Raw genomic sequence first — 21,638 nt, forward strand, 5'->3', positions numbered from 1 at the left:
CAGGTTGCCTTGTGGGGCTTCTGAAGGTTCTTCCAGGTCCTCATTTGTTCTCTGTGGGGTTTCTTGCCTCTTTCATATAGGAGGTCTCCATGAGATCTGGGCTAGGCAGAATCTTGGCCTGTTTGGAAGAACTGAATACCAGGCTGCTTCAAGACCAGCTATTTAGTGAGGCACATCCTGCTTCATTCAATCACTTTACAGGGCATCCACATGTCTGCACAAAATCTGACATTTTTCAGGGGTTTGGGAGTGGAAAAATAAATAGCTCTCCTTTCAGCAGCTCACCCTTTGCTCCAAAAATCGATTCTGTTGCCAAAGGGAATCAAAGGACTCACAGATTTAAAAATGGATCAAAGTAAAATAGAAGTGGACTAAGAAAGAAAAAGATGAATTAGTTCCTATAACTCCAGTCCTCTGCTCTTCCTGCATTCAGTGGTAGGGGGAGGAATCCGAAGGTAAAATGAGCGATGACAGCGGCCCGAGATCTCCGAGTCTTTCCAGTGAGTCGGAAGATTAACAGAAAGGGGCGCCAGTGGTCAGAGCAAGGGGGGCGCCTAGGGGGACACCCCAGGTAGAAGGGACCAGAGGGGACTCAGAGAGCAGCAGTTGGAAATCGGGACCAGCTTCCCCACCAGAGCGCAGTAGGGGGGAGGGGTCCCAGGTATCGGGATCTGGCGGCTCGCCGCAAGCGGGAGGGCAGGAGTCAGGATTGGCCACACCTCCATCGGGGAGCGAGGAAACGGTCAAGAGGAAGGTTGAAGGCTGCGCGCGCGCGCCAAGTTCAAATTCACAGGAAAGCGGCACAGTAAGCAGCCCGGATAGGGAGCCAGGTCCTAAAGCCCGCCGCAAGGAGGGAGAAGAGTCGGGGGGGTCAGCGTCAGAAGAGTCCAGGAAGGAAGAGACCACGGGGGGTAGAGGGACCCAGAGGAGAAAGGAAAGACGGAAGAGGTGGAGTAAGGCTAGAGTATTAAGTTGGTGTACAGGAGGCGGAGACTCAGACGGAGCTTCGCCGGTCTAGCTTCTAAGACGTAGAGCTGCGCGCTGCGGCTTGAAAATGGAAACTGTAACTCAATAAAGAAGTTTGTACAATACTGCCGGCTAGCGTGGTCCTCTGTGAGCTGGGACCTGGAAGCGGCTCTGACAGTAAGCTCCGTCCCAAGATTTTGCACCAAAAGCCTCGCAGCGTGAGTGGGCGCAGCGAGGGGTGGAGATTGGTGCTTCGCAAGCTCACGAAAGTCGGAAGAGATGAATACTGAACAGCAGATAGCAGCCCTGCAAAATGCAGTGTCACATCTAAACACCGAGATACTAGCCTCCAGGAAGAGGGAGGAGGAAGCGGCTGCCGCCTACAAGGATCTCCAAGTCAGGTTGGAAGTGCTTACTAAGCAGGGGCAACCGGGACCCAAATCAGAGGGAATTGGGCTGGGGAGAAGAGGAGGCAGCCTTGTATCTCATTTCGATGGGAATTTACAGCAGTACCCCAACTTCCGAGCAGATGTGCAGTTTGCGCTGCAACTGCTGGATAAAGACTTTAGAGATGAGCAAGAGAAGGTGGGGTTTATTTTATCCCATCTGCATGGAGACGCTAAAGCGTGGCTGCGCAATCTATGGAGAGATAAGGATCCGGCGCTCCGAAGTGCGGATGCCTTCATTAAAGCGATGGATTCGTGTTTTCTATCAAATATAGACGTTGATATCGCCAGAAAAGAGATACATGGGCTGAAACAAGGGAGGGCCAGTGTGAGGCAGTATCATTCCCGCTTTTTTGCACTGGTCAGTGCCCTGGAATGGGACAAGGATTCAGCTCCAGTCAGAGACCTGTTCTGGGAAGGGTTGAACAGTGCGGTAAAAGACGAAATTGCGAGGGGGGAGAGGCCCCGGAGCACTCAGGAGATCGTTCAGAGGGCGCTGACGATTGGAGTGCGTCTAGAAGAACGTCCATGGAGCAGAGATGAAGGGCGTGGAGGACGCGAGTCGGCGAGAGCGCCTTCCTTCTTTCCCAGGGATGCAGCGCGTGCGCTCTCCACGCCTCCGCCAGGAGGAGGAGGGGAACCTATGGAGGTTGGAGGTGCCAGGGCTCAGTCAGCAACCAGAGCCCTAGCACCGGGAGCAGTCAAGGCGAAGCCTCCTAGAGGGAACAGGAAGTGCTACCTCTGTGACAGTCCTCAGCACATGGCGAAAGAGTGTCCCCAGAGGCTCCACAAGCACACTGCAGCCTCCGCGACGGTAACAGAAGCAACTCAGCAGAGAGAACCACAGCAGGGAAACGACGGAGTCTGGCTGGAAACAGAGGCACTGGGGCCCAGCCAGACGAGTCAGTGAAGCAGTCCCCAGGGATGTTGCAGCCCACAGACCCCCTCCCGCCCAAACCAGTAGTGCAGCTCACCGCATCGCTTCAGCTACCCAACGGACTTACAATGGAAGTGCCAATTACCATTGACTCTGGTAGCAACGCGGATTTTATAGGGCAGGATTTCATCGAGCAGCACAAGATAACGCTACTGCCAGCCACGCTGCCCCTGAAGGTTGTCACGGTGGATGGCAGAGAATTGCTAGGGGGGCAAGTGGTGAAGCAAACGCCACCGATGGTGATGCAAATTGGAAATCACAGGGAAGTCATCAGCTTTAATGTCACCCAACTGTCGGACACGCCTGTAGTATTGGGCATGAGTTGGCTGGACAGGCACAGTCCGACGTTGGCTTGGTACCAGCGGCAACTAACTTTCGGCTCCTCTTACTGTGCAGAACACTGCATCCTACCCAGACTGGAGGGGGAAGAAGAGGACGCACAGCTGCAATTGGGCACGCTGCAAGCAGTGCCCCACAAGTACGCAGAATTTTTGGAGGTTTTCTGCGAGAAGGAAGCGGACAAGCTACCTCCACACAGGCCCTATGACTGCAAGATTGACCTTCTGCCAGGGGCGACGCTGCCGACAGGGAACCTATATTCCATGACTGAAGATGAACTACAGGAACTCAGGGAGTTCATAGATCATAATTTGAAGCGCGGGTTCATCCGGGAGTCCCAGGCAGTGGGGGGCAGTCCCGTATTCTTTGTGAAGAAGAAGGACACGCCCCAAAAAAGGCTGGTGGTGGACTATCGCATTTTGAACTCGAAAACCAAGCCCACGGCTTTCCCCATGCCCAAGATCGACGACCTCCTCACGACGATGCGCAAAGGACGCGTGTTCACCAAGTTGGATCTGCAAGGGGCGTACAATCTTATTCGCATACGGGAGGGCGACGAGTGGAAGACAGCCATGTTCACGCCCCTGGGCACCTACGAATACAGAGTTATGCCCTTTGGATTACAAAATGGCTCCCACTGTTTTCAAGCTTTCATGCATCACGTGTTAGCGGGGCTCCTTTACAAGAAGTGTGTCTGCTTCCTGGACGACATCCTGATATTTTCAGAATCGCAGGAGGTTAACGACAGAGACGTCAAGGAAGTTCTGCAAAGGCTACAGGAGCATAGACTGTACGCCAAGCTGGAGAAGTGTCAGTTCGACATGACGGAGGTGGATTTCCTGGGCTACAAATTGTCGGACAAGGGGCTCGCCATGGACAGCGCCAAGGTTCGCGCAGTGTTGGACTGGAAGAGCCCGCGCAACCGGAAGGAGGTCCAGCGGTTTGTCGGCTTTGCTAACTTCTATCGAAAGTTCATCAAGGGGTTCGCGATGCAGACGGCGGCCATTACCGACACGCTCAGCTCCAAGAAGAAGAAGTTCATCTGGACGGAGCAGGCGGAGCAGTCCTTTCAGAAACTCAAGCGTCTCTTCTCGTCCGAAGAGCAGCTGCTGCATGTAAATCCTAGCAAACCGATGAGGGTTGAGACAGACGCCTCAGACAGGGCCGTGGGAGCAGTCCCGTTGCAGCAAGATCCGCATGGGGATTGGAGGCCGTGCGCCTTCTACTCCAGGAAGCTCAGCAAGTCGGAGCAGAACTACACCATCTGGGACAGGGAGTTGCTTGCCATTCACGCAGCATTCAAGGCGTGGAGGCACTTCCTGATCGGAGCCAAACAGACAGTGCAGGTCCGCACGGACCATAAGAATCTGGAGTACTGGTGCACGGCGAGGTTCCTGAACCAGAGGCACTTACGTTGGGCGGAGTTCTTTGCGGACTTCAACTTCAGGATAGAGTACGTCCCAGGTGACACCAACATCATGGCGGATGCACTGTCCAGGAAGCCGCAATACCTCGAGGAGGCAACGCCAGCGGCGGTCAAGCACATTTTCGCACCAGAAGCGTGGGCGTGCGCTTCGGCAACCGTCGACCTGGATGCGGTACGTCGCGCGCTGCAGGACGACTCTTTCGCACGAGCGAAGATGGAGGAGGTGCACAGGGGCACGGCGAAGGGCGGCGAGTTCCAGATACGCAAAGGGTTGCTCATGCGCAAAGGGGCCCTCTACGTGCCGGGAGACGAACTCCGCGCTAAGGTACTGCAGCAGTTGCACGACGCACCCACCGCCGGGCACTTTGGCACAGAGAAGACGATAGAATTATTCGCCAGAGACTTCTGGTGGCCCAAGATGCGGGGGGAAGTCGCGGATTACGTCGCGAGGTGCGACACCTGCCAGAGGGCTAAGCCAGTGCACAAACCGCCGGCGGGACTGCTGGAACCGCTGCAAACTCCGCTCGAACCGTGGGAGAGAGTGGCCCTGGACTTTGTCACGGATCTGCCCAGCTCGAGGGGCAAGACAGCAGTGCTAGTGGTGGTGGACTTGTTAACCAAAATGGCACATTTCATTCCGTGTGCGAAGGTGGCCACGGCGGAACAGACAGCCAAACTGTTCATAGATCACGTGTTCAAGGTTCACGGTCTGCCACGGTCTATACTGTCCGACCGGGGGCGGCAGTTCATCTCGAACTTCTGGCAGAAGCTGATGGGCATCCTGAACGTCAAGATCAACCTAGCGTCGGCGAGACACCCGCAGACCAACGGGCAAGCGGAGCAGGTCAATGCCATCATGCAGCAGTACCTGAGATGTTACGCAAATCAGCAGCCTGCAACGTGGGTGGACTACCTGCCACTCGCCGAGTTCGTCTACAACAACACGAAGCACGTGTCCACGGGGGTGACGCCGTTCTTCGCCAACAATGGGAGGCATCCCAGAACCTTCCCGGGATTAGAGAGAGTGGGGGAGGGGGAGCCACAGACAGCGGACGCCTTCGCGTCAGAGTTGCAGGAGGTCCACGAACAGCTTCGAAGGCAGTTAGAGCTAGCTAAGCACGCATACAAACTGCAGGCTGACAGACACAGGAGGGTTGGGGAAGAAATACAGGTGGGAGACTGGGTTTGGTTGGCAGCCCAGGCAGTGCCGGCCAGATCGTTAGCGCAAAAGAAGCTCGGCCATAAGCAGCTAGGGCCCTACCAAGTCGAGGCACAGGTCAACCCGGTGGCTTTCCGGCTGACACTTCCGGAGGGATCCAGGATGCATCCGGTTTTCCATAGATCAGTGCTCACTCCCTACAAGGCACCGCACAGATTTCAGGAGCCAGGGACGGCACCAAGCCCGCTCAGGGAAAGGACCACGCAGGGGGGGTCACCAGAGGGGGAGCCCATCAACGAGGTCACAGAGATTTTAGACTCAAGATGGGGGGAAGACGGAGTGGAATACCTTCTCGCCAGAGAAGGCACCCCAGTCAGTGCCAACAGCTGGGTGCCGGGCTACGCTTTGGAAGAACGTCTGCTAAAAGACGAGTTTCATGCCCTCTTCCCACACAGGCCCATGCCAGCCGAGTTTTTCGACGACTGGCTTTTCACACCCACGCTTTCAGCCAGCACGTTCCAGGGGTTCGACTCGGATGAGGAACCGACACTGAACACACGTTCCCCAGAGGGGTCACCCTCGGGATCTGCCTCAGAACCCTCGTATTGGTGGGATGACCGACCAGAGGAGCAGTGGCGCAGGAAGTGGCTGGAGGGTCCCGGGCGAGCAACGTCCCCAGAAGGGACCGAGGGAGAGATGGACATGGACGTGTTCGGGGAGGACCTTGGGTTCGAGCACGGCGGCACAGAGATGGAAGCAGAGGAGATCGATGTCGGCGAGTGCAAGGAGGAAGAGCCAGACTTATCCAGTTGGATGTACGCCACGGGGAATGAACTGTATCCGGCACTCACCCCCATATCAACGGAGCACCCAGCACCCACGCCTGAAGGAGGGGAGGGGGGAAGGGGGGGCTTCGAGGGGGGGATGGATGTCAGGGGTTCAGGAGCAGAGGCACAGGAAAGGGAGGAAACAGAGAGCGAGGGGGGGGGGAATCCGAAGGTAAAATGAGCGATGACAGCGGCCCGAGATCTCCGAGTCTTTCCAGTGAGTCGGAAGATTCACAGAAAGGGGCGCCAGTGGTCAGAGCAAGGGGGGCGCCTAGGGGGACACCCCAGGTAGAAGGGACCAGAGGGGACTCAGAGAGCAGCAGTTGGAAATCGGGACCAGCTTCCCCACCAGAGCGCAGTAGGGGGGAGGGGTCCCAGGTATCGGGATCTGGCGGCTCGCCGCAAGCGGGAGGGCAGGAGTTAGGATTGGCCACACCTCCATCGGGGAGCGAGGAAACGGTCAAGAGGAAGGTTGAAGGCTGCGCGCGCGCGCCAAGTTCAAATGCACAGGAAGGCGGCACAGTAAGCAGCCCGGATAGGGAGCCAGGTCCTAAAGCCCGCCGCAAGGAGGGAGAAGAGTCGGGGGGGTCAGCGTCAGAAGAGTCCAGGAAGGAAGAGACCACGGGGGGTAGAGGGACCCAGAGGAGAAAGGAAAGACGGAAGAGGTGGAGTAAGGCTAGAGTATTAAGTTGGTGTACAGGAGGCGGAGACTCAGACGGAGCTTCGCCGGTCTAGCTTCTAAGACGTAGAGCTGCGCGCTGCGGCTTGAAAATGGAAACTGTAACTCAATAAAGAAGTTTGTACAATACTGCCGGCTAGCGTGGTCCTCTGTGAGCTGGGACCTGGAAGCGGCTCTGACACTTGGGTATTTGGATCACCCCCAAGAACATAAACTTATTTCAGGATAATTACGCCAAAACTTGGTTAGAGATTAGAAAAAACTTTGTAACCTGGAGTAAACTAAAATTAACATTTCTGGGTAGGATTTCCATTATAAAGATGAATGTGCTTCCAAAATTCATCTTTTTATTTCAAATGATTCCAATACTGGGCGAAGCAGGTTGTCTCAAGATATGGCAAAGAGAAATTTCCAAATTCCTGTGGGAAGGGAAGAAACCTAGGATTAAACACCTGATCTTAATAGACATAAAAGAGAGAGGAGGCTTTTCTCTACCCGACCTAAAACTTTACTACGAGGCAGCCTGTTTCACCTGGCTAAAAGATTGGTGCACGTTGCAGGATTCGGACCTCCTGGAAGGTTTTGACAACTGTTGGGGATGGCACGCCTACCTGATATATGGAAAAGCGAAAATTCATTAAAAAATTACCAACCATATAATAAGAAAGTCACTCTTTGCTGTATGGGAAAAATATAAAGACCTGATGGAGCCTAAAGTCCCGTGGTGGACTTCTCCAATAGAAGCCATAGCAGTAAAACGGAAAAAAAAACCAGGAAAGCTGGCCAACATATAAAACACTTCTAAAAAATGGAGATTACCAAATAAAATTTAAAAACTTTGAGGAAATAAGAGAACACATCTCAGACTGGTTTCAATACCATCAGTTATTTGAAAAAATTAAATCTGACAAACAAAAGGGGTTCTCAACAGAAATTTCCCGATTCGAATCTGATCTGGTAAATTCTAAAAGAAAAACTCTTTCCAAAACTTATCGACTCCTCCTTGACTGGACAGTCAAGGAGGAGGAGGTAACAGTGGCAATGGTGAGGTGGTCCCAGAATTTTGGCCATTCAATAACCATGGCACAATGGGAAAATTTATGGAAGATCAATTGGAAATTCACAAATTGTTACACGATTAGAGAGAACTTTCAAAAAATGCAACATCGATGGTATTCTAACACCATGGAAACTTTCAAAAATGTATAAAAATGTGTCAAGTAATTGTTGGCAATGCGGGGACTCAGGAACATTCTACCATATGTGGTGGATATGTAGGAAAATACAGGTATTCTGGGAGAGTATACATGCAGAACTGCAAAAAATGATAAAGATCTCTTTCAATAAAAAAACAGAGGCCTACCTCCTGGGAATAACAGATTTAGATATTCCACAAAAGAGGAAGGGTATCTTTTTATATGTGACAGCAGCAGCAAGAGTTTTGATCGCAGCAAAATGGAAGAGTAATGAAATCCCCTCTATACAAGATTGGATTCAAAAGCTGACAGAATATGCCGAATTAGATGGTTTATCAGAAAAAATAAAGAATAAATCAAAACAGGAATTTGTTTCAAAATGGAAGGTTTTCAAAGAATATCTGAAAAATAAATATAGTAGTTTAAATTCTGTTGCAGCATTCGAGTAATAGTTGCAAGGTAGATATAAGAAATTATATTTACCGTATTTTTCGCCCCATAGGACGCACCGGCCCATAGGACGCATCAAGTTTTTTTGGGGGGGGGAAATAAAGGGGGGGAAAATTATTTCCCCCCCAGGCGCTTGTGGGGCCGGCAGCAGGGAGAAGCGCTCTTCTCCCCGCTGCCCGCCTTCAGATCAGGTCCGGGGACAGCGGGATGACGCGCTGCGCCTCCCCGCTGTCCCCGGAGCTTGCGGGGCTGGCGGCGGGGTCTCCCCGCCGTCAGCCTCCAAACCACTTCGGGAGACAGCAGGATGGCGGCGTTCCGCCTCCCTCTGTCCCCCGACCTTGTGGGGCTGGCGCTGGGGCTCTCCTGAAGTCTGGAGAGCGAGAGGGGTCGGCGCGCACCGACCCCTCTCGCTCTCCAGGCTTCAGCGAAAGCCTGCATTCGCCCCATAGGACGCACACACATTTCCCCTTCATTTTTGGAGGGGAAAAAGTGCATCCTATAGGGCAAAAAATACGGTATTAAGAATAAGTTTAATTATGATAAAAGTGTGTATTGGCAATAAGTAATATGAATTTGAAATATGGAATAGAAGGGAGGTTGGTTCTTTAGTGTTAAGACCAATAGATGTTTTATTATTTGCTAAGAAAATTATGTGTCTATGGTTATTCTTGTGCGTAATTTGGTACTTGTGTTCTTTTTCTTTTTTCTTGTTGTACCAATAAACTTTATTAAAAAAGAAAAGAAAAGAAAAGAAGTAGAAATGTGAGAAGCAGAAGAAATACCACCAGAAACCCCCGACAAGAGGGGAAAAGTAAATTGCGCAGAAACCCCAAAGCCAGTTAAACCTTAGTTTTGCATGGTGTGGGGGTGATTTCGCTTTTGCGTGGCTATTCCCCCCCCCCCACAGGTGGAATAAAGACAGACTATGGACACAGCGTTTTAGGTTAATGGGCGAAAATGGCCACAACTTTATTGATTACAGGAAATGAAGGGTATTGGCTTTAGGCATTGGCCCCTAACCGACTATCCGGTCTGACCGGGAAGGGTTAAACACCAACAGGGGGAGCCACCCGAGATGCGTATCCCTAGGCGCTCCCCGAGGGGTTACCGCTCGGGGGCGCGCTTTAGGCCCTAGCCTCCATAGGTTTCGGACGAGGCGTCGCCCCTCGGAGTCCTTTAACGAACTACCCTTCAAGCATTGGGGGAGGTGATGGCGTTCCTCCCCCCCAACCTCATCTGCATGACAATACCCCGCGCAATGCCTACCGCCAAAACCGAGGGAGTTGTGACGATTTGCTACGAGGTAGGCGAAAAAACCAAGTGGCTCACAAAACCAGCCAATTAGCCAAATGGAAAAACTCCTACCAGGCCCCTTGCGGCGACCAGCCAAAGCCCATAGCAAGGTCAGTGGCAAAACCTAGAGGGCGGGTGGGTGGGAAACCGCGTCGTCTCCAGGGTGAAAAGGGGCAAGCCGAGGGCTGCCCCGACCTTAAGTGGCCTTTCTAAGGCCCGCCCCTGCCACCAGCCGATTGGCTGGCGCCACAGGGGATGCTAATTGGGGGAATCCCTGTTTCCCGCGAGGCTGGCGCCAGCCTCGCGAGAGCGAGTGTGGGCGGGGTCGTGATCCCGCAACCCCGCCTCCTCCTGACGATCGGAAGGGGCATTGTGTGGCTATTCCCTCCCCCCCCACAGGTGGAATAAATAAAGACAACGGACACAGCGTTTTAGGTTAATGGGCGAAAATGGCCACAACTTTATTGATTACAGGAAATGAAGGGTATTGGCTTTAGGCATTGGCCCCTAACCGACTATCCGGTCTGACCGGGAAGGGTTAAACACCAACAGGGGGAGCCACCTGAGATGCGTATCCCTAGGCGCTCCCCGAGGGGTTACCGCTCGGGGGCGCGCTTTAGGCCCTAGCCTCCGTAGGTTTCGGACGAGGCGTCGCCCCTCGGAGTCCTTTAACGAACTACCCTTCAAGCATTGGGGGAGGTGATGGCGTTCCTCCCCCCCCAACCTCATCTGCATGACAATACCCCGGCCAATGCCTACCGCCACCGAGCCTCAAGCCGGCTCGCCGCCAATACCCTCAGACCTGTAACCAATCCCTAACACCTTGAAAAATATCAGCCAACCAAATATCATTTCCCGCATCAGATAGATGCACGCCATCCCAGCGATAAAGCATTTCCTTGTCAAACCGTATGCATGGGTGCTGAATGACCCGACCGCCCCATGCGGCCACTCTACGTGCCACCGTGCGCTCCACAATCCTCCTAGCTTTATTCACAGCAATGGGTTTCTCTGCATCCCGCCAACATCGCCTTTCCAGCAAAGATGACCAAATTATTGTAATGTTTTCATGGGATGCCCTCAACAATTCCAAGTCATTGATAATGTTCCACATCAAGTTCACCCCTTTCCTATACGCCAAGTCGTTCTCGCCCAGCTGGACGACCAAGGCACTGGGTGGGCCCTCGGCAGCGATTTTTTTGGATACAACTGGGAAAAACTCTTCCCAACGCATACCCCTCCTAGTGATCCATGATAGTTTGACCCAGCTGGGTAGCCGTAGCTCTTTAACCCAGCCCCTTTGTTCGGCGCGCCGCTTTGCCCAATATACGATGCTGTGGCCGAGGATCCACAGTCGAACCACACCAGTACCTGAAAAGAGAGAATCGGAGAACCGGATCAGGAGGAGTGCCCAGGGGGAAAGCTGAGGGGAATTTAGAAGGTCTACCGTATATAACCCTGGAATGCGTTGGATTTCCAGCGCCCCATGTCCATAATTCTTTCAGCCGGTAAGCCCATATGGGCGGCGGTGGTCGCCGCCCCAATGGGAAAGGAGTGCACGGCATACTCCTCTTGGGGAAGCCCGATGGCGGCAATTGCTTTGCGCATGACCCTCGTGAACTGCTGCTTTGAGAGGGAGGAACCGTCGGAATGCAAGAAAAAGGGGCCACTAGATTCTGGTCTTACACACAGGTATTTTCTAGCATCCTTTACAGGGCAAGGGCCCGCCTTTTGAGTCGCCTGGAGGCGAACCAAGGCTCCCTTGCCAAGCTGATCAGTCTTCGAACTACGGATTCTTAACATTACATGCGCACTGCCCACAGTTACGTCCTCAAGTAGTAGCCCCCTGGACGCTGCGCGGTCCTCACAAACCACTTCGCCTATGCGTAGGGCGCCAAAAAATGCGAAAGAAAACGCTGCTGAAAATAATCTGGCTTCATATCTTGACCAACACAGGGCCCTCAGCTTCCTACGGATTTGGGTGAGTATATCTAAAGTTATTGGCCTTCTCCTGTCCCGGCCGTGAGGCCTGGACCTGTGCCAGCCCTCAAGCATCTTACACACAACGAAATGCGAACAGGGATCCACAGAAAATAAAGTTTTAGAAAAGAAGGATATAGCTGCTGAATGAATATTGAGGGTTTTGGGGGCCCGGCCAAGATCTCTAAGGTAGACCGGGCCCTCGGTCTTCTCGCTTGCCAGAGGGACACCCAGTTCCCTAGCTAAGGACTCGAAGGCCAGGAGGAGGGACCTGCACTCCCCAGCGTCACTTGCCACCAAAATAAAATCATCGAGATAATGACCCACCCCCAGAGAGCCAGTTCTAAACTTTAGGGCCCATTCCAAGAATGTGCTGAAGGTCTCGAACGCAGCACAGGCAACAGAACAACCCATGGGCATAGCTTTGTCAATGAAGTAAGCTCCCTGGAATTTGAAACCCAACCAGTGGTAGTCTTCCGGATGAACCGGGAGTAGGCGAAATGCTGACTCGATGTCGCATTTTGCCAAAAAGGCGCCCCTGCCGAAGCTCCGCACCAACCGCACAGCTTGATCGAAAGACGAATACTTCACCGTGCACATCTCTTGGGGAATGGCGTCATTAACCGAGGATCCTTTGGGATAGGACAGGTTGTGTATCATTCTAAATTCACCGGGGGCCTTCTTTGGGACAATACCAAGGGGGGAGATATGAAGCCCTTCGATAGGCGGAGTTGCGAATGGACCGGCCACCCTGCCGGCTGTAATCTCCTTCTGTATCTTTTTAAACGCGATGTCGGGCCTTTCTAATACTGATTTCTGGTTAGGGGGGCAACTGGAATTGGGTGTGAAGGCAACCGGAATTCTAAAACCTTCAGAAAACCCTTCATCCAGTAGGTGGGCTGCACGTCTATTTGGATAGAACTTTAACAATGCTCTCAAGGGCTCCAATTTTATCGGAGAGCACGCAAGGCCTAGGGAGATGTTAGTAACGAGCCCCAGTTGGCCCTTGGGAGGGGGCTGCAGGTCCGGCGGGGCCACCCCTGTTTCCCCGGGAGAGGTGACCCCTGCCTCCCCGAAAGGGCTGCTGCCTCCCTTTGAAGCAGTTGACTGCTGGGTGGCTGCCTAGGCACCTATCGCATTCGTGCAAGTACTTTCAAGTAACGCGCTGACAGGTACCCTTGTTGAAGTCCCAGCACTGCCTACGGCGTTGGGTCTCCACCTTGCCAGATTTTGGCTGTTGAGCGGCTTTCTTCTCAATATTGGGCCCCACATGTTCAAACCAGCAATTGTTGTCCTTTTGGTCCCAGCGCGTTGAAGACAGCAGCGAGGCATTCCTCCGAAAGTCTTCATCATACGCCAAAGCAGCTTCATCTCCTGCCATCTCCCGTGCCCTCCTGACGTGTGCCAGGTAGGACACGAGGTGCGCGCCCCTCTTGGGATAGCAACTTGACACCACAGCCATAAACACTTGATAGCCATTAAGCCAATTCTCGAACGTTCGCTCTACCCGGGGTACCCTGTACCTCCTTTTCCCATAGTACTTAATTTTTTCCCCTTTTCCCTTGACCTGAGCTGGGGGCAGCAAGGAAAACATATCTACATAATTGCCATTCAATATCTTATTCCTCTTCCTCTTAGAGAGGTGGTTCCCCAGAATAAAGTCAGTGGCAGCGTTGGTTGAGACTTTAACGTCTGGAACCAGAGCCCCATCCTTCCAATCAAGCGTGCCGTTAAATGTCTTCCTGTGTGAGTTTGCCCTCCGCTCATGCACCCACTGGGGTGCTCCAGTGTCCTCCCCCTCCCCCAATATGCCTCCATTGGGGCGTCACTATCCCCATCTGATGAAGAGGTACCTGTTTCCTCCTCGGAGTCCGAAGTGTCCCTCTTCTTGCTTTTCTTCGACCGGTGTTTCTTCTTCGCCTTCCGCTTTCCGCCCCGTGGAGCATCGTCATGGGGGGCCGGGTCGCTGGCAGCGGCCACCTGCTGAGGGGGCAGCTCCTCCTCAGAAGATGACTCCTCCGATGTGCTTGGTTGCCTAGGGTTATCCTGGAAAACACTGGGAACATCAATCACCTCCTGGCGCGGGGCTGATGTAGAGGCCACCGCCGGCCTGGCCTTTTGTCCGCTCGCCCTAGGTTTTTTAGCTGGTGCCTTGCCTTTCAGTGGACCTGACTTAGATTTTTGAGTTCTAGCAGCTTGTAGGCGCGTCCGTGGCCTGCTGGGGGCCTGCTCAACCACGTTAGCTGCACTAGTGGAGGGACCATCCTGACCCTGCTGACTGGGGGGGGGTGTCTGGTATGCAATCTTGTGACACCTCGACAATGTTCGGAGAGGGAGTGATAGGTGCCCTGCACTGCGCGTAGAATGATTGCAGCGCGGAAAAAAGCTGGGCCAAGGCCTGAGGGTTACAAGGGCCTGTTGGCATTAGGGCGTTGCCACGCTGAGATTGTTGGGGGTTGCTGCTGCCCTCCATGACCAAGCTGAAAGCAGTGCCTCGGGGGGGTGGGCGCAAGTCAAGTCAAGTTAGTAAGCAAATCGAGTGTCTATTTTATTTATTTATTGTTTACCTATTTGTTTATTTATATGTTTGCTTGTTTTTTAATTTAATTTTATTTATTTTATTATTATTATTTATTTATTTATTTATTTATTATTTATTTATTTATACTTGTTTTTCTATTTATTTATTTATTTATGTATATATATATGTGATTACTTATTTATAATTATTTATGTAACTGGGGCTATATCACTATCAGTCTAACCTGCTAAATGAATTTCCAGGCAGAGGCGGCCTGGATAAGCAACGAAACACAGCAGGAATTGCGGTCAATGGGGTCAGGTAGCCCTTGTCAACCAAGCAAGATATTCTGTATTAATATATTAGCAACCAGTACAATTGACAACCACTTTGGGAATAGCCTTATAAACCACCAAATGTCCTTTTAAATACAACGCGTAAGGCTATCAAATACAAAATCAGCTCAAATTAATTTAGCGCCAACCACCAAATAATTATAAATAATTGTAAATGCTGGGAAAGCGGCCGGAAAAACCGGCTAGGTTATAGCCTATACAACCTCAAATATAATTCAGTACCAGCTAAATCACTATGACTGCGAATGCTTTCCTCAAACCAGGCTAGGTAGCAGATCTAGTTTAAAAAGGCCGCCACCAGGCCACGTGGGCGGAGGCAAATTAAATTAAATTAAAGAGGGACTTCTCAGCCAGGTAAGAAGGGAAGCACTAAGCCTCTATGCACTCCCAACTAGAGATGCCTCTACTAAAATGGCCGCTTCTAAAGCCACGTGGTTCAATCAAAATGGCGACCGTTGGCTAGGCAACCAGGACGCTGCAATCTGCAACAGTCGCTGCAAAAGCCCCCCGCGTACCCGCAAAAGGACTCTCCGGCCCTGAGGCTTCGTGGCCGCTACCCCTCACCACGCTCCCCAATAGCCTCCCATTCCCCCTTGTAACCTTCAGTGAGCGCTGCAGCTGCTCACTATGGCGATCCGTCCAGGGAGGGTCAAACAAAGCGGCGCGGCACCAGCGATGTGCCAATGGCTCGTGGGTAAGATGCGGACAGTGGCGCTTCGGCGGCGTGGCTCGTAAGCCTTGAGCGCGGTGGCTGCTCGCACCCGAGAGACCAGCACGGAGGTAGATTCAAGCAGGGGCGCGTCGCTCCGATCCGCTGCCGGAGGATCAGCTGATGGGCGGCCGCTTGCTGGCAGGCTGCTGAGAGGCTGAAGGCGCTCCCTTTCGCTGCCGCAGCTCAGCTGATGAGCGGCCGCTTGTTGGCGAGCTGCTGATCGGCTGCCGGCACGACGATCCCGGGCGCAGCTGACGAGCGGTAGCTGGCGATCCGAAGCTCAGCTGATGAGCGGGCGCTTGCTTGCGAGCTGCTGGGATGCTGCCGGCACGGCGATCTAGTGCACAGCTGAAGAGCGGTAGATCCGATCAGCTGATGAGCGCTGCCAGCGCGGCGATCCGAGCGCTGAAATCCGAACCACGAGGAGCGGCAAGTCTGGAAGACGACGAACCTCACGGCGACCCAGCAAACCGCGTCGTCTCCAGGGTGAAAAGGGGCAAGCCGAGGGCTGCCCCGACCTTAAGTGGCCTTTCTAAGGCCCGCCCCTGCCGCCAGCCGATTGGCTGGCGCCACAGGGGATGCTAATTGGGGGAATCCCTGCCTCCCGCGAGGCTGGCGCCAGCCTCGCGAGAGCGAGTGTGGGCGGGGTCGTGATCCCGCAACCCCCCCTTCTCCTGACGATCGGAAGGGGCATTCCCTGAGATGTTTACTGTGTGGGTTTCTTGTGGTTCTATTCCATTGGTTTTCTCATCTTTGGTGGATGTGGTTTGTTTCTGTTGTTTCTGGTTCGTTTTTGGGCTTATGTTGAATTTGTTTCTTTTAGGGCGGTTTTCGTTTCATGGGTTCTTTTATATAAATTACGATTGTGAGATATACTTGGGGTCCTGTATGTATTTCATGCTCTTTATTGCCCCCCCCCAACAACCTCAGGCTTTTATATACATTATTTACACAATGAGTCCCGTCTGACTGGCTAATTCTGGTTTTTTTAAAAAAAATATATTTTTTATTGGTTTTACAAATTTTTTTATAGACAATACAAACAAATAAAGAAACAAACAAACAAACATGTATAATTTCATATCCTTTTTTTCATAAACCTCACTTCTCTGACTCCCCCAAACCTCCCCTTTCTACATCCCAATTTCCAAAATTATTTCAGCAAATCCTAAACTTAGTTTTATCAAATTTGTCCCTTATTTATTCTTTTCTTTTACTTAATCTTATGTCGCTGTAATCTCATTTTCTTTCTAAAAACCTCAACATTTTAGCATTCATCAATTTTGTAATATTTCTTGAGATAAATTTTAAATTTCTTCCAATCTTCATCCGCCGTCTCTTTCCCCTGATCACGGATTCTGCCGGTCATTTCAGCCAATGTCATATAGTCTATCACCTTCATCTGCCATTCTTCCAGGGTGGGTAGATCTTGAGTCTTCCAATGCTTTGCAATGAGTATTCTTGCTGCTGTAGTAGCATACATAAAAAAGTTCTGTCTTTCTTTGACACCAATTGGCCGACAATGCCCAAGAGAAAGGCCTCTGGTTTCTTAGGGAAAGCTGACTGGCTAATTCTGCTTCCCTCCTGGCGCCTGAATGGCCGGGAGGAAAAGACCAATCAGTTGTTGCATTCTAGGATCCTACTTGCCTATTTTTCTAGGATCCAAGGTTAGTACATAACAGATTGCTTCATTTCTAGGTTTTTGGGGGTTTGCACCTTTGAGTATATTAATTTTTATGAGATCTGATAATCCCCCCCCCCCAAGAAAGGAAAACCACCAGAAATGAAGCAAAACCACCAGAAATGTCTAATGACCATTCCAACAATGAAGTCAACCACTAAAAACACAAGAACCTATTGAAAAGAAGCAGAAGAAACATGTAAAAGCAACATCAATGGAAACTGACAAAGAAGCCAACCAACCCCAAGCAAAGCAGATTCACCAGAAACCCCCAAAGCATTCAAAAGTATTACCACCAGAATGCAAAAACAAGAAAACTTCTCAAAGGAAGCAATAAAGCAAAAGTCCAAAAAACAAGCCAAACCAATGGAAAAGAAATGAAGCCAGCCGCAAATGAAGCACATTCACCAGAAACCCAAGACTAAGTGAAAACTACCGTATTTTTGGCCCTATAGGACGCACTTTTTCCCTTTCAAAAATGAAGGGGAAATGCGTGTGCGTCCTCTGGGGCGAATGCAGGCTTTCGCTGAAGCCTGGAGAGCGAGAGGGACGAACTGGCCGCCACAGGAGACAGGAAAGTGTTTTCTCCTCGTGTATCTTGTCGTGCCAGAAATGGGGTGGCCATGTTACACGGAAACCAAATTCCCTGCTGGGTCTGAGCCCACCCAGGGGCAGCAGCCTGTGCAGCACTAAAATCCAGCACCCTCTGCTTTGAGCATGTCCTGCTTTACAACGTCACAGAATGATAGCATGGTAGAGCTGGATGGCACACCCAGGGTCATCTAATAATAATAATAATAATAAATTTTATTTATATCCCGCCCTCCCCAGCCGAAGCCGGGCTCAGGGCGGCTAACAACAATAAAACAGTACAAAAGTACAACATAAACAACATTCTAAAATCATTCATTATAAAAATTAATTAATTCAAGCCACTGGCAACCATTGGGCCAGAGCTCTGCGAAGATTGCCGAGGGAGGGAGTCAGGCTGTGCCCTGGCCAAAGGCCTGGTGGAACAGCTCTGTCTTGCAGGCCCTGCGGAAAGATGTCAAGTCCCGCAAGGCCCTGGTCTCTTGTGACAGAGCGTTCCACCAGATCGGAGCCACAGCCGAAAAAGCCCTGGCTCTAGTTGAGGCCAGCCTAACCTCTCTGAGGCCTGGGACCTTCAAGATGTTTTTATTTGAAGACCGTAGGTTTCTCTGTGGGGCATACCAGGAGAGGCGGTCCCGTAGGTACGAGGGTCCTAGGCCATATAGGGCTTTAAAGGTTAAAACCAGCACCTTAAACCTGATCCTGTACTCCACCGGGAGCCAGTGCAGCTGGTATAGCACCGGGTGAATGTGATCTCGCAGCGAAGACCTCGTAAGGAGTCTCGCTGCAGCATTCTGCACCCGCTGGAGTTTCTGGGTCAGTCTCAAGGGCAGCCCCACGTAGAGCGAGTTACAATAATCCAGTCTGGAGGTGACCGTCGCGTGGATCACAGTGGCTAGGTCAGGGCGAGAGAGGTAAGGAGCCAACTGCTTAGCTTGGCGGAGATGGAAAAATGCCGCCTTTGTTATAGCTGCAATCTGCGCCTCCATAGAGAGGGAGGTGTCGAAGATTACACCCAAACTCTTAACGGACGGTGCTGGCACTAATTGCGCCCCCGCAAGAGATGGGAGTTGCCCCCCCAATCCCATATCGCCCCGTCCCAGCCACAGGACCTCTGTCTTCGAAGGATTTAGCTTCAACCGGCTCCCACGTAACCATCCAGCCACAGCTTCCAAACATCTGGTCAGTGTGTCTGGGGCCGAGTCAGGATGGCCATCCATCAACAGATAGAGTTGGGTGTCATCGGCATACTGATGACAACCCAGCCCAAAACTCCGAACAAGCTGGGCGAGGGGGCGCATAAAGATGTTGAAAAGCATCGGGGAGAGTATCGCACCCTGAGGTACTCCACACACCAAGGAGTGGCGCGGTGGGTGCTGGGAGTCAAGGAACGGCTCCAGATCCCACCAGCCCTTGTCCTTTCCTAGGAGCTGGCCCCACCAGGTGGGCGTGGCGGGGTGGCACCTTGGAACAAGGTCTGCTTGACGACCACACCCTGGGCACACCGGAGGGTGAGTGGTGCCTTGCGGCAGGTTGGACTGGATGACCCCCAGGGTTTCCAATCCAGAAGAAGATCTAACTGGAACACATCTCTTCCCTTCCCCATGGCACTACATGGTTGCCGACACCAGCACTGGCTCTCTGGTGTCAGGTCAAGCAGCGGCACTGCGGATGGGGATATACCCGCTGCTTGGGGGCACCCAATGCATCGGCTTCTGGTACTACCTGAGCTCAGGGTGGGCTGGACGGCCCACAGAGTTCCCTCTTGCCTCCAAGCTAGAGGACCCCAGTGACTTCCACCGCCCCAAGTCCTTCATCCATTCAGCTGAGAGTCCCAAATGCATTGCTGTGCTGGTGGCCCCAATCCGAAAGGAGTTGGCCGCGAATTCAGCTGGGGGTAAACCACAGGCAGCAATCGCCCTTCGCATAGCGCGCATGAACTGATGCCGTGCAAGGTAGGAGCCATCCAAATGTATGAGGAATGGGCCTGAGACGGTTGGTCTCACGTACATGAAATGTCTAGTACTCTTTACTGGGCATGGCCCATTGTGACTAGTTGCTCGGAGCCGAATAAGGGCCCCCTTTCCCTGCTGATCAGTTTTGGAACATCGGACATGCAGGACTAAATTGGATCTGGACAAGGTCAGGTCTCTCAAACTTCCCCAAGCAGCGGAATCTTGTTGGCCCTCACAAACCACTTCGCCAATGCGCAGAGCGCCAAAGGAGGCAATGGTGTAGCCTTATTAGACTTTACTGATTGGTGGGCTCTGCGTTGCTCCTGGACAGGAGGAAGGAAGTCAAATGACACCAAGGTTGGTTCAAAGAAAGAGTTTATTCTGCTCTCCAGATAGCAGAAGGCACTTGTGTGGTGAGTCCACAGCAAGTCCAAAGAAATGAGAAATTTCATGCAGTATATATATCCTCCAGGCACCCTCTCCCTCCTTCCCCAGGAATCCAACCACATCAGCCTATACACGCAGGTTGACATCACATGTGTTCCTGCTCCGGTATTCTTAACCATAAAAGGATATTCGTTCCTGCACTTCTGACCATAAAAGGGTATTCCTGTTCCTACTCTTATCTTGGAGCAAGAGGTCACCAACTCCAAGAACACACTCTGGCACTGTTCCCGGACTAGGTCTATGCGTCAGGACGTAAGATAAGACCTAGACATTGTTGGGATACTGCCAGGGAGAAAAAGGCCATGATGACCCCACGTCGATTCCGGACGATCCATCGATCTCCCGTAGACATGCAGTATCATTCAATTAGTGACACGAGCTCCAGAAATAGCTTGCCACATTCCAGAGCTGGTGCACGCTCTATCAGCAGAATTTGCACAGCGAAAGATGCACGCAGGAGAGCATTATTTACAACTTTATTCAGTGTTGGTCAGAACAAAGAAAACATGACTGCCTGTGTTGATGTCTCGGGCACATAGAGAGAAACGAAAGCAATAGACAAACAGAAACTTCCTGTGAGCAGGAAATACATAGGCTGTGACTCACAACAGCCTGTCCCCTTTTTAAGGTGGAACGGAAATATCCTAACACCCTCCCCCTTTCCGTGTAACCTGTAGTACCTGTGGTTCAACCCAACTGCAACCTCTGTACATAAACCTTAGGTTGTTCTCTGTTAACAACCTTAGACAACAGATCAGCAGGAATTTCATTTCCTGGCATGTAGGACACCTAAATGAGTCCTTTCTGAATACACTCTCTTGCACGATGTAGCTTAATCTGCAAGTACCATATTTTTCGCTCTATAGGACGCACTTTTCCCCCTTCAAAAATGAAGGGGAAATGTGTGTGCGTCCTATGGAGCGAAGACGCCATAGCCCCGCGACCCTCTCCCGGCTGGAGAGGTGATGCGCGGCTATGGCAGGAACCTCTACAGCCCCGTGTCACCTCTCCAGCCGGGAGAGCACGCGCGGGCGGGGCTAAAGAAGCACCCCGCGACCCCCTCCCGGCTGGAGAGGTGACACGCGGCTATGGCAGGAGCCTCTATAGCCACGCGTCACCTCTCCAGCCGGGAGAGCACGCGCGGGACTAAAGCAGCCCCCCGTGACCCTCTCCCGGCTGGAGAGGTGACGCGCAGCTATGGCAGGAGCCTCTCCCTGCGCCTTTCCGTTGCTCCCTGACCTGCTCTTTGGGACTGGTGGTGGGCTTCCCCGTGCCAGCCCCAAAGAGCAGGTCAAAAGGAACCTGAAGCCTGGAGAGCGAGAGGGGTCAGTGCACACCGACCCCTCTCGCTCTCCAGGCTTCCAAGGTAGCCGCCTGAACGCACCTTAAATGGCACCTTGTTTTAGAGCGGGAAAACAAGAGGGGGAAAGTTCTCCCCCTCTCTGTGCAGCGCCTCCTGCCGCTTCACTGAAGGGGTGCTGGGCAGAGAGGGGGAGAATTTTTTTTTCTTGTTCTCCCCCCTCTAAAACAAAGTGCGTCCTATTGTCCGGTGTGTCCTATGGTGAGAAAAATACGGTACTTGGTTCTTTGCTTGCAACTCTGAGTTCACCAAAACCAAACAGGATCTATTGTCTTGATACACTTGTATAGGACATTTCACAGAAACTCTGATGTCCT

At 52.1% G+C, this 21,638-nt stretch overlaps 1 protein-coding gene across 1 annotated transcript in view; it reads right to left on the reverse strand.

The window, feature by feature from the left end:
* Positions 1-2,942: 2,942 nt before the first annotated feature.
* LOC308578168 (uncharacterized protein) overlaps positions 2,943-21,638 on the reverse strand; it is a gene marked incomplete at both ends in the record, with an annotated part of 204,881 nt that continues 186,185 nt past the window's right edge. The window contains one exon of the mRNA XM_081178426.1: positions 2,943-2,966. Coding sequence (XP_081034552.1) covers positions 2,943-2,966 — 24 coding nt within the window. The remainder of the gene's footprint in view (positions 2,967-21,638) is intronic.

This window comes from Podarcis bocagei (genome assembly GCF_964188305.1).
Source record: "Podarcis bocagei genome assembly, chromosome: W".
NCBI lineage: Eukaryota > Metazoa > Chordata > Lepidosauria > Squamata > Lacertidae > Podarcis > Podarcis bocagei.